The 18,136-nt window shown below is 40.8% G+C and overlaps 1 protein-coding gene across 1 annotated transcript; it reads right to left on the bottom strand.

The window, feature by feature from the left end:
- Positions 1-402: 402 nt before the first annotated feature.
- On the bottom strand, positions 403-17,718 carry LOC149455082 (ras-related protein Rab-35; the record flags this gene model as incomplete). The annotated part of the gene is made up of 5 exons (XM_089686648.1): positions 403-2,536; positions 11,147-11,271; positions 11,353-11,477; positions 14,479-14,602; positions 17,668-17,718. Coding segments are annotated over 5 exons (554 nt in total), but the record flags the coding sequence as incomplete, so codon positions are not given.
- Positions 17,719-18,136: the final 418 nt, after the last annotated feature.

The raw sequence follows: 18,136 nt of genomic DNA, 5'->3' as shown, positions 1-18,136 counted from the left end.
TATCAGCAGATGGATTGGGGACAGTAGAAGATCAGAGAAGAGAGGATACATTTTTTTTTTTAACATAATGTGGAGGATTAACCCCTTAGGCTTCACAGTGGGTAGAACAAGCATGCTTTACTGCATATACAGACTGATTTTACTGTTGTGGGTTTAGTAACACTTTCAGTCCCTTACTGACCACCACCAAGTTTTGGACGCAGCTTGCGTTTTAACTACATATGCAAATACACAGTCATTCACAGATAAATATAATAATTTGCCACTATATCAGAGCCAATCCAAAAGAAATGTGGTATTCTAAAGATGGCCATTTCCCTACACATCTGTATTTTATTCAGTTATTCAAAAGTAGATTCAATCCATTTAATCATTTTGCCTAAAAATTACGCTGACACAGACTGAGAAATTCCAGAACAAAATTTAATGGAACACGTGAGAACAGACATAAGGTAGCTGCCATTGCTGAGTTGGCTCTAAAGCTGCAGCCTCCAGGAAATATCATCCTGGTTTCACTACCAAGCGAGTCACTAACCAGAAAAGGTTACTGACAGAAGGGTACACTTCCCTGGGTGCATATTTCACATTAGTGACTCATTAACTAGTGAAGCCCGGAACAACAGAAAAGCTCTACAGCTTGCACCCTTACAAATCAGCGGTGGGTCCAACCAACTGTAGGTCCAACTGAAACAGTAGGTGGTTTCACTGAGATGGACTATATTAAAGATTTGGGGTATAGGACAGCAGTTGCCATCTAGATGTGAAACCAGACTGCTTTCACACACACAAGATGCTTAGTCACAGAGGCAGTTGTTAGATTTCTAACCTCACAGATTTTCAATATCTGTTTATTATCTCACCTTTGCTGCAGGTGTAACCAGTGATTGACAGCTGAATGCACAAATCAAGAGATAGTCAGAGTTTCAGTTCCTACAATCAATTAATGAAGTAACTTGCTAGCCTTAATATCTTTTTTTAATAAAAATATGAATTCCTCTTTGGTGGGCAATGAGTTCTAATGTTTGTTCCACAGCTAGAGCGCCTAAAGATACTTCAATCATACTTCTACATATGTCAATGCCTGGTACCCTGCTGTGGTTCCTCCTGCATCATTAATGGGTCCTGTGGTGACATAGTGGTCCAGAGAGAGCAAACCATAATGGGGGCCTGGCATCAGTCATGGCAGAAGTGTTTTATGATGAAGATTCTTCAGTGACCATAGCTTTTCAAGAGATTGAAGTTAGAACTTGCAGCCTAGAATTGTGCTACTATTATGAAAAGATGCAGCTTAAAAATGTTTGGTGCTTAACCCCCACAGGTAGCAGATATATGAAGCCAGAATAGGCCTGCTGTGTCCCTCTGTTAATGATCACAGAAAGTTGGACATATAGCTTCTGGAATGTATCCACTTCTAGGCAAAAATCACATTAAAGTGTATATTTCTGAAATCTGTCAAAAGATTTTCTAGGAAAGTATCACTTCTATTCTGGGTTTATTGGTTCTTTAATGCCCATATGAACACAACCAGTCCAGAGTAAACCCTTCTATTTCATGCATTGACATCACAAGACAACTGCCTGTTTTCTTTTAAATTCAGGACCCATATTTCACTTTTTTTTTTTTTTTTTTATTAACTTCGATCCTATTTATGAAGATGGTACAAAAATTTGGCAGAGTTTTTTTACCCACATAATTTGTTAAATTCACAATATTTTTTTTGAGATAGAGATTGTAACAAACAACTGCTAACAGTTCAGGATCCATCCAGATTTTCATTAAAAACAAAATTACTTTGTAGTCGCAAGTCCTGCTCTGGTCAATGTAATAGATGCTTGGTTTTCTTTAGCATGGTTTTAAATATTGACAAAAACAAAAAAAAACAAAACAAAAAAACTAAACAGCAGGGAAGCAAAATAACAGCAAGGCCTAGTGATTCTTACCCTAGAAGGCAGGACAGACACCAGGCGCAATGTTAAAGATGCCAACTGTCCTAAATCTTTAAAAATGTGATCAGTTTATATTTGCGCATTACGACAGTTTGGCAATCGTAAGGTGAAAGCCAAAGCAAAATGAGGGAGGCGAGGCTGGTTAACGCAATATACAGTATGTACAGACTCTTGTTAATCAGTCCAAGGGGTAGGCACTGCAACTGTCCTTTCCTAGCAGACGCTCCAGAAGAGCAGGGGTGACAAGGGGATGACAAGGATCCACAACACCTTGTTGGCACAGCAATAAAAAGGTGTCAGCGCCTTTCAATAGAAAACCTTGAGAAATTCTTAAATTAACAGCACAGAACTGAGAAAATGCCCCAACCCCTGAAAGCTGGGCACTGCCCATGGCACAGTTACTCTTCATTCCAGGAACGAATGTTCGGATTAAGAGCAGCCTCTGTGTGCTGTGCCTGCACCTAGCAGCATCGCTTTTTCCTTTTACTGTTTTTGGTTAATTTCACCACGTCATTCTGTTGCTGCTGTTGTTGCTTTGCCAAGTTTTCTTTCTTTGCTCGGAGAACTAGCTCAGTAATGCAGTTAAACATCTGTAAAGGCAAACAAAGGGTGTTGTGAGCTTTACAAGCAAAATATTATAATTTCAGGAAAAACTTGATGATTACCTGCCATTTTACTGCAGTACATGTCCATACAGAAAGGCTGCCATTGCCACTTAGCTCTTGGAAGGTACATGGTCTTCGACTATTCTGATCATTCTTTCATTATGTGGCAAATAACTGAGCTGGAACAAGTGTGAGCTTATCGGTTGTCATGTCACCTGCTAATGCTTGTTCTGGGTCAGTGACTCACCAGATAATGAAGGAAGTATGACACACCTTAAGCTTGGCCCTTTTAAAAACAGGTGCAATTGGCAGCTCCTATATTCTTTGCTTGATAATCCAACCAAAATCTAAACAACTGTGGTTTATAAGCATGCATAGCAGTATGAGAGAAGGCAGCCTCTGTGTTTATTTATAAACAATCAGATCTTCCTATTCAAAGATGTATTCTTGATTTCTCCAGTGATCTGCAATTAAATTACCTTTGCGTGGAAATCCCTGTGGTGTATTTGTCAAACCTCCTATCCCACTCATCGATTTGGGTTTGTGTATTGCTTCTAACAAATCTGCAAATTGGGTACAGTTCTAAATTACTTTCCCACAGAGATGCTGGTCACAGGAGAAATAACTCCTGGTCAAGACATAACTTGGCTGAGGCCAAGAAAAACTACAGCTATGAAATCTTTACCTAAAAACATACACAGAAGCTTTCTGAAAGAACAATGCCCTGCTCACAATGGAGTGAAAATAAGATGCTGCTGTTTATTTTGTACCCAGCCGCCCAGTTTTACCACCCACCAACTATCTGAGAGATCTCTTTTCATGGACCCTCCCAGGTCCAAGATTAATATTGAGCAGAATTAAGTTCAACCCTCCACAATAGTCCAAGTTTCTCATGTGTCCCCTTGGAAAATGAATTGCCCATCTCTGTTCTATAGTGTTATTTTACCTGAATATGGTGCCATTAAAGTTAAGCATGTGGTATACACAGCGAATCCTTCCCACCACAAACACAAAAAAAACAAAAAGGCACGTAAACTCAAAATAAACATTTGTTAAATAAATCAGCTTCCTAGGTTTAATAAAAAAAATAAAACTACATTTTGACATCTTAAACCTTGTGCTGCCAAACCAATTATTCCTATTTTTTTTTTTACACAATTGTTAAATGTCTGTGTTGAATATTTACCAAACACTGCATGCAGCAAAAAAACAAATTGGTCTTTAAGGCGATACACTAAAGCTTTTCCGCACATCAATCCAGTGTTACCCTAAATGATGGTGCATGATATACTGCTCTCATTCTGGTGTGTGCAGGGATAGCCTAGTGTGGTGTAATCTGCATGTGCATCCCAAGGTGTGTGTATATTATGTATGTGAACATGGAAGGGGTCATTAAAATGTTTTTATTTTAATATTTTGTAAATATTTTCCTGCTTTAAAAAGAGGATATGAGCCTGTTAGACCCACAATGCCACCCATACCCACTTCAAGCAGATCTGGGACAGAAAGCCCCTGGTCTGCAACTTGCCCAGTCACCCTAAAGTCAACCAGGATCTGACAGCACTGAACCTGAAAGTCATTGAAACCTAAAAACAAGCTGTAAATTCTCTTTAATCCAATAACCACTTGAAGAACAAGCTATTTTTGTTTACATGTTACAATCAATATTTTTTTCTAGAAAATTTCTTAAAACACACACACTTTTGTAAATATTTTATTCTATCTTTTCATGTAACAACACTGAAGAAATGACACTTTGCTACAATATAAAGTAGTGAGTGTACAGCTTGTTTAACATACTCTCTCATACTGGTTCAACATGGCACCTCACGGCAAAGAACTCTCTGGGGATATGAAAAAAAAGAATTGTTGCTCTACATAAAGATGGCCTAGGCTATAAGAAGATTGTCAAGACCCTGAAACTGAGCTGCACAACAGTGGCCAAGACCATACAGCGGTTTAACAGGACAGGTTCCACTCAGAATAGGCTTTGCCATGGTCGACCAAAGAAGTAGAATGCACATGCTCAGCGTCATATCCAGAGGTTGTCTTTGTGAAATAGACATATGAGTGCTTCCAGCATTGCTGCAGAGGTTGAAGGGGTGAGGGGTCAGCCTGTCACTGCTCAGACCATACGCCGTACACTGCATTAAATTGGTCTGCATGGCTGTCGTCCCAGAAGGAAGCCTCTTCTAAAGATGATGCACAAGAAAGCCCGCAGACAGTTTGCTGAAGACAAGCAGACTAAGGACATGGATTACTGGAACCATATCCTGTGGTCTGATGAGACCAAGATAAACTGATTTGGTTCAGATGGTGTTAAGCGTGTGTGGCGGCAACCAGGTGAGGGGTACAAAGACATGTGTGTCTTGCCTACAGTCAAGCATGGTGGTGGGAGTGTCATAGTCTAGGGCTGCATGAGGGCTGCTGGCACTGGGGAGCTACAGTTCATTTAAGGGAACCATGAAGGCCAACTTGTACTATGACATACTGAAGCAGAGCATGATCCCCTCCCTTTGGAGACTGGGCTGCAGGGCAGTATTCCAACATAACGACCCCAAACACACCTCCAAGATGACCACTGCCTTGCTAAAGAAGCTGAGGGTAAAGGTGATGAACTGGCCAAGCATGTCTCCAGACCTAAACCCTATTGAGCATCTGTGGGGCATCCTCAGACGGAAGGTAGAGGAGAGCAAGGTCTCTGACATCCACCAGCTCCATGATGTCATCATGGAGGAGTGGAAGAGAACTCCAGTGACAACCTGTGAAGCTCTGGTGAACTCCATGCCCAAGAGGGTTAAGGCAGTGCTGGAAAATAATGGTGGCCACACAAAATATTGACACTTTGGGCCCAATTTGGACATTTTCACTTAGGGGTGTACTCACTTTTGTTGCCAGCGGATTAGACATTAATGGCTGTGTGTTGAATTATTTTGAAGGCAACAAATTTACATGTTATACAAGCTGTACATTCACTACTTTACATTGTAGCAAAGTGTCATTTCTTCAGTGTTGTCACATGAAAAGATAGAATAAAATATTTACAAAAAAGTGAGGGGTGTACGCACTTCGGTAGATAGATGCTTTTCGAACGCAATTTTTTGGGAAAAAATGTTTTTACTTTTTTGCATTTTGAGAAAAAAAAAAACCAGTAAATGACCAATTTTTTTTTCATAACATGAAAGATGTTACGCCAAGTAAACAGATGCCAAACATATCACGCTTTAAAATTGTACCTGCCTGTGCAACAAAGTTTACTATCCATAGTCAATGCCTTAAAAGCCTTTTATAGATTATCACTTTGGATATAGAGCTGATTCACACATGCGTTGCAGATTGAAGCTCAGGTTTCACAGCTTATCGATACAGTAGCTGTTCACAGGTTCACATCAGGTTCAGAACAGGATTAGCTCAGGATCTTATCTTGTTCACACATATGTGGTTTAGAAATGGTTCCCTTAGAAGTCAATAGCCTGTAACCTACACCTGAACCAGACCGCACTGCTTAGAAATCAAACAGGACTCTTTTTAAAACAGCACTGGTTCAGAACAGGCCGTGTATGAGATATATGTGAATAGGCACCATAGGAAGAAATGCTATTTCACATGTCATGCAGATTGCATGCAGTTCAAACCGCATCTAATCCGCATATATGTGAACAGGCACTTATAGAGGAAGTCTAGTGCTAGAATTACTGTCCATGATCGCAGTGATAGCTCACATGTGGGGGACGACTCTTGCGAGCGTGCAGAACTGACGCGTGCGCTCGCCTTTGCAAGCGAGCATAGGGGGTGGAGGCACTTTAATTTTTATTTATTTTTACACTGTTGCTATAATTTTGTAAAATCACGTTTATTGCTGTCACAAGGAGTGTAAACATCCCCATGACAGCAATAAACCTGTGACAGGTACTCTTTATGGAGGAATCTGAGGGTCAATAAGATCCCAATCCTTCCTCTACACTTAAAAGCATTTCACATTGGTGTTTTCAAATGCTTTTGAGTTTTTAAAAATGGCACCATTGACATCTGGGTAAACCAGAAGTGATGACAAGTGACCGCTTCTGGGTTACCATAGTAAAGAGCCAATCCCGACTTCGTTCGGCTCCCCTACCTGGCGATCAAAGGCGATTCCAGCTTTGCTTGGCTCTGCAACCTACTGGCTGGTTACTCAGGTCTCCTCGTCAGACGGATTATCCCGAACAAGCAGCAGAAAGGGGGGGGGGGGTACATCCCCTCCCGCTGCTTGTAATAGTGATCGAGTGGCTAGTTAGCTGATTCGATTGCTATGACAAGAGAATCAATCGCCGGCTCTAAAAAAAACGGCATCATCCGGTATAACTACCGAGAGTCCAGCAACGTATGGGTATTTCGCTCAAGCTCAAATGGTTAATTAACTTGTAGGTAATAATTAAACTCAGCAACGGTTTTCTATAGCCATTCATGGGATACTATGATGCTTTGGGCTTTTTGTATTTTACTTTTGTTTAAATTTGTTTTTTGAATGGATGTTTTCTACTACCTAAACAGAATCTTTCAGCATTTATATACAAATCAGAAGCTGCTCTTCTGACAAGCTCTACTGAGCCGTATGACCAAGCAGGGAGCAGAAATGGGTCTCAGCTCTGTTCTGCTCCACTGAAAACTATGCTTTTGTAAACAGGCATTTTTTCAGCAAAGCAGTAAAGGATTGCCTGGTAAACATTTTTTAAGGGAGCCTACTGACTTAAAATTAAAATACATCACTTTCATATTTAACCTAAACATTTTTTTCACATTGTATTTTTTGTCTTAAGTGGTTGTAAAGCTTTTTTTTTTTTATAATACTATAAACAAGTTGTACTTACCTGCTCTGCAGAATGGTATTGCATAGAGTGGCCCCTTACCTCCTCTTCTGGAGTTCCCTGCCAGCCCTCTCTCAGCATCACCTTTTCTCCGAGTGCCCTCATAGCAAGGTGGCTGCTGAGGGGGCACTCCCGAGCTAGGCTGTGTGCAGCCATGTCCCCCACAGGATTTGACTGACAACAGCAGGAGCCTACGGGAAGAAGGGTGAGCGCAGCACAGGAATTTGAAAGTTTTTTACCTTAATGCAGAGCATGCATTAAGGTAGGGGCGTCCAACCTGTGGCCCATGACAGCAATGAATGTGGACCAGCACAAAAATTGTAAACTTACTTTAATTTTTTTTTTAAATGTGTACATTTACCAAACACATCCAGCCAAAGAAAAATTTGACAGTTACTGGATAAGTTTTATCTTCCCAAAGAAAAATATCCAACTTCACAATCACACCTTATTCATGTCATCAACAGTCAGGATGAAGCACACAAAGGACAAAATTAGAATCAAAATATCTGAAGAGCACCTTTGAGAATTCAATGAGAATTGCTACTACTTCCATCAAATCAGATAATTAAAGGTTAATTTATCAAAACCAGTGTTAAATATCGCACTAGTTTTATGATGTCCTCCTTTTACTTTTTTAAAATAAAAATAAAATACAAAAATGAAGTTTTATTACTCATTAGGTACATTGTCTTTATCAGTGATCATTAACTTGTAATCTACCCGACTTTTTCTGTCAGCTATTCTTATTTTTAGTGTATTTTATGTGTGGCCAAAGACAATTCCTCTTCTTATGTGGCCCAGGAAAGTCAAAAGGTTGGACACTATTGCAGTAAGGTAAGAAACACTTTGCCTTTAGAACCACATTCCGACAACCCAAGTCCTTTTACTGCAGGGAGTAGCATGCAGAGGCAAAGCGACGTACCCGTAGGCGATTCTGCCTGCGACTGCGGTGTCCATTGGACACAGTAGAATGTGGATCCCGATACTCTGGACCTGAGATCATGTGATTACATGATCACAAGGTCAACAAAGCTGTTATTAATCAATATGATTTATAACAGCTTTACTAGAGAGCTGCGATTGGCTCGCAGCTATCACATGGTACCTGGGACAATCACAGCACCCTGTACCATGTGATTAGCTGTAGCCAATCAGAGATCAATAGTATTCACAGCTGTCATGAATGTAACCCATTCATGACAATTCAAAGCATTGCTGGTACAATGAACTTCATTATACCAGCAAAGAGTAAAAAAAATAAAATACAAAAATATCAAAATATCCCTGATCACCCCCCAGAGTAGTACAATGTTACTATGGCAACACTGAACTACTCTGATGAAAGTATCTTGTAAAAAATAAAAAAAAAATGTTTAGCATAAAAGAACATTTTAAATATTGAATAAAAAATTGTTTATTCCTTTTTTTTTTTACATACTGTCACCAGTGTCCCTGATCACCGTCACACCAGTAATATCATGACGCTGTATTGTGCCAGTAACAGTATGTGAAAAAAATTTTTTTTTTTTTAAAAACTACTTCTTACTAAACACCGGCCTACTTTCCAAAATGGGGTCATTTGGGGGATATTTGTACTGCCCTGACATTTTAAGAGTTTTAAGAAATGAAATTGGCCGTCAGGATTGATCAGTTTTAAATTATATATCCCATAGTTTGTGGATGCTATAACATATTGGGACTAACTTAGTTACAAACTAAATAATATACATTTATTGAGATTTGTTGACCAAAGACATGTAGCAGAATACATTCTGGTCTATAGTTAATGAAGAAATTAGATTTTTTTTTTATGGGCTAGATTTTCACAATTTTCAGTCTTTTATTTATAGAATTACCGTATTTGCCGGCGTATAAGACGACTTTTTGACCCTTGAAAATCTTCTCAAAAGTCGGGGGTCGTCTTATACGCCGGTACATATGTTAGGAGGGCTGCGGCATTAAGTACAGGGGTTTGCAGGGGCTGATGTCTCTTACCTGGATCCAGTTCCACGACGATCCGGTCCAGGAAGCGCGGCGTCTCCTTCAGTTCGGCCACTGGATGTTCGTGCGGCTGCTCGGCTCCGCCTCCTCACCGGTGATTGGCCGCCAGAACTGTAGCTCAGGAAAGGCACACAGGCGGCCAATCACCGGCGAGGGGGCGGAGCCGAGCGGCCCCGCGAAAATTGAGTGCCGGAGCAGCAGGTAAGTGTTCTGTGTAGAGGTGCTGCTGCAACCACATATGCTGGCTGCAGCAGCACCATACGAGAACAGGGTCAGCAAGTCTCAGTGGGAGGAATAGTGCCCCATCATTGGTGTCACTGATACACTGGGGCACTATTCCTCCCACTGATACCAACGATGGGGCACTATTCCTCCCACTGACACCAACGATGGGGCACTATTCCTCCCCCCCACTGACACCAACGATGGGGCACTATTCCCCCCCCCCCCCACTGACACCAACGATGGGGCACTATTCCACCCCCCACTGACACCAATGATGGGGCACTATTCCACCCCTCACTGACACCAATGATGGGACACTATTCCTCCCACTGACATCAATGATGGGGCACTATTCCTCCCACTGACACCAATGATGGGGCACTATTCCTGCCACTGATACCAATGATGGGGCACCTATTCCCCCCACTGATACCAATGATGGGGCACTATTCCTCCCACTGATACCAATGATGGGGCACTATTCCTGCCACTGATACCAATGATGGGGCACTATTCCTCCCACTGACACCAATGATGGAGCACTATTCCTCCACTGATACTAATGATAGGGCACTATTCCTGCCACTAATGCCAATGATGGGGCACTATTCCTGCCACTAATACCAATGATGGGGCACTATTCCTGCCACTAATACCAATGATGGGGCACTATTCCTCCCACTGACATCAATGATGGGGCACTATTTCTCCCACTGATACCAATGATGGGGCACTATTCCTCCCACTGATACCAATGATGGGGCACTATTCCTTCCACTGATACCAATGATGGGGCACTATTCCTCCCACTGACACCAATGATGGGGCACTATTCCTCCCACTGACACCAATGATGGGGCACTATTCCTCCCACTGACACCAATGATGGGGCACTATTCCTCCCACTGACATCAATGATGGGGCACTATTCCTCCCACTGACATCAATGATGGGGCACTATTCCTCCCACTGACATCAATGATGGGGCACTATTCCTCCCACTGACATCAATGATGGGGCACTATTCCTCCCACTGACATCAATGATGGGGCACTATTCCTCCCACTGGTGTGCATTGGAAGAGGGGTAGTCTTATACGGCGAGTATAGCCCAAACACTACATTTTAGCAGGAAAAGTAGGGGGGTCGTCTTATACGCCCAGTCGTCTTATACGCCGGCAAATACGGTAAAAAAAAACAGTGGTGATCAAATACTACCAAAATAAAGCTCTATTCGTGTGGAAAAAAAATTATAAATTTCATTTGTATACAGGGTTGCATGAGCATGCAATTGACAATTAAAGTAGCACAGTGTGAAATAGCACAAAAAAAAAAAAACGGCCCGGTCACGAAGGGGGTAAAATCTTCCTGGAGCTGAAGTGGTTAACTATAATAAAGAAAATATATGACAAAAAGATTGCCTACATTTGCCTATGCTTTGTTGTGTGCTTGACTGGCCAGCCACTCAAGAACAGAGCAAATCTAGAAAACTCAAGTATGGTATAAGCAGAGCCAATACACACCTCCTCAACATTTAGATTTTCTTTGGCGCTAGTCTCAAACAGTTGTATGTCCATCTGTGCAGCAAATTTATGGGCGTCTTCAGTCTCCACGACTTTCCGCTCAGGATCATCATTCTTATTCCCCACTGTACATAGAAAAACAACTTATGTTAAGAAACAATTGGAACTGACTTGTATTTTGTGAGAACGTCACAGAGAACGCTTACCTAATATTCGACACACATCGTCACAATTTTGATTTATTTCATGTAACCATCTTTTTACATTGACAAAGGATTCTGCACTGGTAACGTCATAAACAACAATAACACCGTGTGTGCCTCTGTAATATCTGCAAGAAAAAATATAAATATGACATGATAGAAATGAGTTGTACCAATCGTATACCTCATCTTACATATACGCAGGGCTTTTTTTCAATAGGAGCTTAGGGAAATGTAGGTCTGGCACCTCCAGCACAAAATGTATGCATTGGCAAAGGGGCTGGGGGTATGCTAGAGGGATTTATGAGGATTGCTGGGGATCTATTATAGCATGGGGGAGTAGTGTTGCTGGGGGGGGTCCATTGTTGCTGGTGGGGGATCTATTTTGCACTGGGGTCTTGCTGTTGGGGGATGTTGTTGAGGGCATCTCATGTTTTGGTCTATTGATGCTGACTGCTGGGAGATCTATTGTTGCCAGCAGGGGTGTATTGTTGCTGAAACAAATCAATGAGGTGTATTTTGTTCTATTGTTGTTGGAAAGGATCTATTGTTGCTAAGGGGGTCTATCATCATTATCCAATTCCATACACACCTGCACCTATTCTCTGAGGGGAAAAAAAGCCCTGCATATATGAGAAAGATACCTAGATGTTACTATGCGCATACAGGAATTTTATGGCACTTGCTGGGGATTTGTTTATGCAGAAAAAAAAATAATGGTGTACTAACTGGATGACTAGATGTTAGCAATAGAAGATTATAAAACAGCTGAGGAATTGCTGATGGAAACTCAAGTTTTGTGAAAAAAGCCATTACCCAAAAAAAAAAAAAGGCATTGAAATAGCCATTGGAGGCGTCTGATAGTGTTAAAGTATATGATCTGCATAAAGCTGGTCATACATGTGATATTCTGATTGTGCAGTCTACTTTTGATTTACCAAATTATACAATTAAAGAATCTGTTAAATATATACCCAGTTATAAAGGTCCAGCACTGCATAATTGTTGGAAGATATAAGGGAGATTGTATATTTAAATGTGTGTATGGCCATCCCAAGTAGTGTGAAGCAGAGTGACATGAGCCTTAAAAGTAAAATGACTACATGGTTAATTCTATCAGGCCATTGACCCTAGGTCAGGGGTAGGCAACATGCGGCTCTCCAGCTGTTGCAGGACTACAAGTTCCATCATGCCTCTGCAAGTCATAGGTGTAACTGTCAGTTTTGTAATGTTGCAATGTCTCATGGGAAATGTAGTTCCAGAACAACTAGAGAGCCACAGGTTGCCTACTCCCACCCTAGGTTCACATAAGTGCAGCTTTGCGTGCCACAGTTTGCACAGGCATGACAGCCTATTCATTTGAATGGGCTGCCTTGCCTCCTGTAAAACAGGGAAAAGGTCCCTGCACCATTTTTGGAATCACAGCCTGCATGGGAACTGCAAGCACAGTGCAGTTCCCCGTGCGGATGTGATTCCCAGTAAGGGTGGTGTGCCATTAGATTTAATGGCACCCACCTGCATTCCTTATATTTCTCTGTGTGGGTCCTGCAGCGGCAATATCCCGCACAAGTGTGAACCTAGCTTTACTGAAGAGAACTAGGAAGCATTTTAGGATGATGTCACAGAATTCAAATAAAAGGAAAAGCAAAAGGCATTTATATCACAGATCCAAGAACAATGCGCAAGATATGCACATGTTGAAAACAAGTAGCCAACACAGCAGAAAGGAGAGAACTATATATGTGTTTTTAACCACTTCCCGACTGGCTGTTGTATATAAAACGGCTGGACGATGGCAGTACAGGGTCGGGTGGCCGTTTATAAACGGCCTCCCCACACCCTGCTTGTGTGCGCTCTCTGGGAGCGCACAGCACCGCGATCCGGTGCCCGCTGTGTCCTCCGGACACAGTGAAACACCGATCGTCGGACGGGACCTCTGTACGTGGTCCCGATCATGTGATCACTGATTGGCCAATCAGTGATCACATGCAAAGTAGTAAGCAAAATGTCACTTGGGACATCATTGCTTACTACGTGTGAAATCTGTGAATGATCACAGAGGTCACATGGTACAAGGCTATGCACAGCAGCCTTGTACCATGTGACAAGCTGTGACCAATCACAGCTCACTCAGTACTTCTCAATAACTGCAAGAATGCAGACAGAGAGAAAGAGAAATGATTGCTTTTACATCCTATATGGGTGTAAAAGCAATCAGTGTAAAAAAAAATAAAAAATCTTCATCACCCCCCACAAGTAGTACAGTGTCACCATGGTGACACTGTACTGCTAGGGTGACAGTATGTAAAAAAAAAATATATAAAAAAAATATAAAAATGTAAAAAAAATGTTTAAAAATTATAATTTTTGGTTATAAACTAATTTGGATTTTTTATTTTTTACTAAAAAGATAACGGAATAACTGTTGGCTAAGATTTATGATGAAATATTATTTATTTGCAAAATTGTATAAAACTTTTTTTCAAAATTTTTGGACTATTTTATTTACATAGCAAAAAAAAAAAAAATCCTAGCGGTGAATAAATACCACCAAAATAAAGCTTTATCTGTCTCAAAAAAATGGTAAAAAATTCATATGGGTACAGTGTTGCATGACCGCGCAATTGGCATTCAAAGTGTGATAGTGCTGAAAGCTGAAAATTGCCCTGGACAGGAAGGGGGTAAAAGTGTCCGGTCTGGAAGTGGTTAATATCATCTGTCTTGTTGCCCAGAGCCAGCAGTTAATTAAACATTCAAATTTCAAATGGCACACCAGTTATTAGGCATCATGCGGATAATAAACATATTATACACTTTAAGACACTTGTATTAAAATATTCTCAATAAATTTGAAGCTCTGATAACTATACAATTCTGATGCAATTTAAATGCCAACCATGCCAAGTGAAACACCAATGTGGTTTATTAAAAAGATAAAAATAAACTAAATTTACTACGTGAATTTTTCAGTGAAGAGACCAACAAAAAATGTGTAAACTGAGCTGAAACTAGCTTCTTCTTGAAGTGTGTCATTTCCCATACAGAACAGCAACAGTGTTTCAAACGGAGATACAGCATCTGACCAACACCAAACAATACCCGGACACATTACTTCCTGTACATTCTTACGTTGATGTTATTGTGCGAAATCTCTCCTGCCCGGCAGTATCCCAAATCTGCAGTTTCACTTTCTCCCCATTGATTTCCACTGTTCTGATTTTAAAGTCTACTCCAATTGTTGTGATGTAGCTGCCTATAAAGAAAAAGAAGCAACATTCTTCAGTGCTTTACTATTACAAATTGATTTCAGTTTCTACTGCCACTAGGTTTGCTTGTACATTCAAAATCAGCTGTGGATTCTGCTTTTTTGGACTTTTTAGGGAGCAATTTACTGACAGAAGGAATGCATTACAAAGCACTCAGTTATAGAAAATATTAGAACTTTATTTAAACTGTTTAAAATATTTTACAGGAAAGCCTCACTTCACAGTCTGTATAAATACAATTAAGGTTTTATGTACATGGGTACAGAAGGCCACACATCGACAGACTACAGAGTATTTCTGCACCTGGTAGTAGCCTGTACAAATCAATAACAGGCATCTATGACAGACACCGTGGTTGTACACACATTCAAAGTGGCTACATGTGCACAGGGCGGATCAGCAGCTCTGGACACAAATTTCCTCACAATTCTAGAGAACCACACAGGAAGCAATAAACATCTGTCCAAGAAGAACAAGAAACACTTGGCCAAGGCTGGGCATCGATGGAGTGTAAGCAATGCCTCAGGTGTGGTGTTCTGTTGCATAGTGCCTGTGGTCAGTAGAAGGAATAGTGCCCTGTCATTAGTATTACTGGGATGAATAGTGACCCATCACTGCTATCAGTGGGAGGAATAGTGCCCAGTTATTAGTTTCAGTGGATGGAATAGTGCCACATCATTGATATTAGTGGGAAGAATAGCACCCCATCATTGCTATCATTGGGAGGAATAGTGCCCTGTTATTGGTTTCCACTGGATGGAATAGTGCCCCATCATTGATATTAGTGGGAAGAATAGCACCCCATCATTGCTATCATTGGGAGGAATAGTGCCCTGTCATTGGTTTCCACTGGATGGAATAGTGTCACATCATTGATATTAGTGGGAAGAATAGCACCCCATCATTGCTATCATTGGGAGGAATAGTGCCCTGTCATTGGTTTCCACTGGATGGAATAGTGCCACATCATTGATATTAGTGGGAAGAATAGCACCCCATCATTGCTATCATTGGGAGGAATAGTGCCCTGTCATTGGTTTCCACTGGATGGAATAGTGCCACATCATTGATATTAGTGGGAAGAATAGCACCCCATCATTGCTATCATTGGGAGGAATAGTGCCCTGTCATTGGTTTCCACTGGATGGAATAGTGCCCGATCATTGATATTAGTGGGAAGAATAGAACACCATCATTGCTATCATTGGGAGGAATAGTGCCCTGTCATTGGTTTCCACTGGATGGAATAGTGCCACATCATTGATATTAGTGGGAAGAATAGAACACCATCATTGCTATCATTGGGAGGAATAGTGCCCTGTCATTGGTTTCAGTGAATGGAATGGTGCCCTATCATTGATATTAGTGGGAGTAAGAGTGCCATATCGTTGCTGTTGGTTGGAGGAATTATACCCCACTGTTGGTGTCAGTGTTAAGAACAAATTGGGAAGAATAGAGCCCCAAGGGCCGGATAAAGGCTGGCAAAGGGCCACATCTGTCCCTCAGGCCGCAGTTTGGAGACCACTGGTCTACGGTAATCCTCTGCACATCAGAACTCAGCGAGGAAGGGATTAGCACGAACAGTGGGCTGTATTAAGTTTGCTAATAGCAGAGAGCACAGCTGTGAATGACCCGAGGTTCCTTCCCTACTCAATGGCAATGGAGAGAAGTAAGTGGTCAGGACTTTGTATAGTATCAAGTCTGGATTAAAAAAAAAAAATGCTGCTTTTCAAGAAAAATATCCTATGCAGTCAAGGGGCTCCATTAGATTTTAAAAGGTGCAGCCTTGTAAAACATTAATTTCCATTTGAACCTTCTATGAGCAACTCCCACGTTCTGCCTGGCTGCTAGGACACGAAATCTTAGCATTACAGGAGTGAAAAATCAAAGTGTTTTACATCCGAAAAGCTCAGGATGTGGTGTATACTAATTGGGAGTTTTCCTGTCAGGCTTCCACAGGTACCCAAAGTTCTTACAGATAGGACAATAAAATTAATGAACATAGAGCTGCACATAATTATAATACCTACTGGGGCCCTTTGACTGCATAGGCTATTTTCTGGAAAACAAAACAATTTAAAAAACTGGGATTTTTAAGGTGCAAGGAAATGCATGAATCAAACCATCTTTAAAATTAATTTTTATTTAGTGAAACAAAAATGTAAAAGACAGACATCAATACAAAAACATATAATTTCATCAATGACTTACTATTACTACTCCTCTTACCTTTACTAGTACTATATTTTCTGTAAAAGGTGAACTTAACCTTTAAAGAAGAACTAAAAGCAATTTATTCCCCTTTTGGATAGAGTAAGGGAGGGTTCTAACCCGTCAGACTTTTTTTCACCATCTGTGTCCCATAAACAAACAGGAAGTGGGAGGAAATCCCTGCAAAGGGAAACTCTTGTATCCCCAGAACTAGTGTCCCCATAGGAAGATTTCCACTCTATTACTTTTTTGGGGACAACACAAAATTTGGGATTTTCTTTTACTTTCAATGATAATGGTAAACAGGACAAATAGAGAGGGTGAATCTCCCCAATGGCTGCACAGACAGCAATAAAGACTGACAAGGGTTCTGATCCCTCTCCATTCTATCCAAAACTAAAAAAAAATGTTTTGCCTTTAGTTATACTTTAACTCAGATTTTAATTGTCTTTCTACACCAACAGATGTGTGGTCAAACCCAGCTTGCTAATCATTTAGCAAAACAAATCAAATAAGTAAATTTAGAGCACTTGGGAGAATCCAGTATGTGTTAGTATAGTGCAGAGAAGGCAGGCTCATAACCCCAATGCATATTATTATTATTACACAGTATTTATATAGCGCCAACAGTTTGCTCAGCGCTGTACATTACAATGGGAGACAATACATAAGACAGTGCAGTAGCAATACAAAAATACACAAGGGGTTCGAGGGCCCTGCTCCTTGGAGCTTACAATCTAGGAATATGGCATAAAAGCCATAACACACACTGATCGTGCTATAGGAGCAGTATGCCCAAACTAGTGCTGCAACAGTGTGATCATAAAATACACAAAATTACCTGAAAAAGTGTTATCCGCAAACCTTAGCAGTAAACTACTCTTGCCAACACCTAAAAAAAAACAAAAAAAGAATTAGAAAAAAATAACTTCAATTGTTATAAAGCATTAAAAAGGAGTACAAAAGAGGTAAAATGATCAGTAGTATAAATGGAAGCGAAGTCCAACCCTGATTTGGCCATGCATGTGGTGACAGCGGTTCCCAGGGATGCCTGGGATTGATTCCTGCTGCTTTTCTCTGGGTAAATGCACCTCTCTCCACTCTTAACTAAGAAACGCATTGATTCCTGTTAAATTCAGAACAAATAGTGTATTTATATTTGTGTATATGTTGACCAGTTCTCACCTCTAGCTGCACCCGTTTTATGACTGTAGTCTGTTTCCTGAGAAACATCCCCCACTATTCATGTGATCCTTATCAGCTTCTAATTGGGATGGAGTTGAATGTTCATTTGAGCATCTCCCTCTAAG

Source organism: Staurois parvus, unplaced genomic scaffold (genome assembly GCF_062004578.1).
Source record: "Staurois parvus isolate SC_StPar_1 unplaced genomic scaffold, SC_StPar_1.0 ptg000404l, whole genome shotgun sequence".
Lineage (NCBI taxonomy): Eukaryota > Metazoa > Chordata > Amphibia > Anura > Ranidae > Staurois > Staurois parvus.
This window is presented reverse-complemented; position numbering and strand designations above follow the sequence as displayed.